The sequence below is a fragment of the Empidonax traillii genome, unplaced genomic scaffold, assembly GCF_003031625.1.
Source record: "Empidonax traillii isolate 1590-97213 ecotype Southwest subspecies unplaced genomic scaffold, ASM303162v1 scaffold495:size1017845, whole genome shotgun sequence".
Lineage (NCBI taxonomy): Eukaryota > Metazoa > Chordata > Aves > Passeriformes > Tyrannidae > Empidonax > Empidonax traillii.
This window is the reverse complement of record NW_020955688.1, coordinates 538,482-539,859: the sequence shown is the minus strand read 5'-3', so window position 1 is coordinate 539,859 and position 1,378 is coordinate 538,482. Positions and strand designations below refer to the sequence as shown.

At 44.0% G+C, this 1,378-nt stretch overlaps 1 protein-coding gene across 1 annotated transcript in view; it reads left to right on the top strand.

Annotated features, from left to right (window-relative positions):
• The window catches only part of LOC114063846 (ovomucoid-like), a 12,177-nt gene that overhangs the window by 2,345 nt on the left and 8,454 nt on the right, over positions 1–1,378 (top strand). Inside the window, exons 5-6 of the mRNA XM_027896411.1 lie at positions 708–835; positions 972–1,020. Coding sequence (XP_027752212.1) covers positions 708–835; positions 972–1,020 — 177 coding nt within the window. The remainder of the gene's footprint in view (positions 1–707; positions 836–971; positions 1,021–1,378) is intronic.

The window sequence follows — 1,378 nt, the reverse complement described above, 5'->3', positions numbered from 1 at the left end:
CTTTTAAAATGCAAAATGGCTTCTGTATAACGCCAGACTTTAGAAAGGAAACTTTTGATTTTGAGAATATTTCGTTCAATGCTATGAAAACACTTCTTTTTAGATTTAGACTTAAAGGTTTGTTGAAGTTAAGAAATTCCCAGAGGAAGTTTGGATTTTGACTAAATCATAATTTTGTAACTGAAAAAAATCATTCTATTGGAATGTCTATCATTAAGTTTGTTTATCAATATATGGAGCTACCATGAAGTGGCAAAGCATGACTATTTTTAGTTTAGAGAGAGAGAGAGAGAGTAAAGAAACACTCTGGCTGTGCAATTTAATGTAATACAATGACTTCCATTTCAGTGCACTCAGAGTAACTGCAGAAACAGTGAGCTGAGCATAAACTTCATTTTCAAGAGGCATTGCAACAGAAATTGCTGCTGCATAAGTTTTTTTTAGGAAAAGATCCTTCACAGTGGTCTTTAGGGTGAAAATCCCCAAGGTGACAGGGATGAAACCCACTTCAGGATAGATAATCCCTGCTACATCCACATGCAGGATTTTTCTTCTATGTTTCTTCAACTCCACCACACTGAGGCTGGAAGACCCTGTCCCCTTGAAGCTCTGGAGAAAGGGGGAAATGTCTCTTGTACCGTGCTCTGTTACACAGGGCTGATGCCAAGGGGAGCAGAGATTAAAATGCAGTTCTGTGGCTGTTTCAGGTCGATTGTACTGGTCACCTGAAGCCCGGCAATGGTCTGACCATCCCCTGCAGCCAGGAGTACTCTCCCATCTGCGGCACCAATGGCATCACCTACAGAAACAAGTGCCTCTTCTGCAGAGCTGTGGCGTAAGTGAAGGGCCTGGGTTGGGGGATGGCTTTCTGGAGCAGTAACTGCTCCTCTTGGTGTTTGGAGCATAACAAGGTAGTTTGACTCACGAAGCAGCTACACTGTGCTCATTCATTCTCAACTCTCTTTCCAAAGGAGCGGACTGGAAGTGAACCTGCAGAGCTATGGACAGTGCTACCAGCAGGTAAAGCGCAGAGATCTGCACTCTTTGCTGCGGTCACCTTTTGCAACACAAATTTCTCTTATTCATAACTCAGTAACAGAAATGTCTGCACTGTCCTGGTGCATTTGGTCTGGAAATAAGATTTGAGGAAAATAGTTAAAGGATGCTGGGGTCAATAGATATGGAACCAAAGTCCTATGAGGAGAGGCTGAGGGAGCTGGGGTTGTTTAGTCTGGAGAAGAGAAGGCTTAGAGGTGACCTCATCACTCTCTTCAACTACCTGAAGGGAGGTTATAGCCAGGTGGGGGTTGGTCTCTTCTCCCAGGCAACCAACAATAGGACAAGGGGACATGGGCTCAAGCTCTGCCAGGGGAGGTTT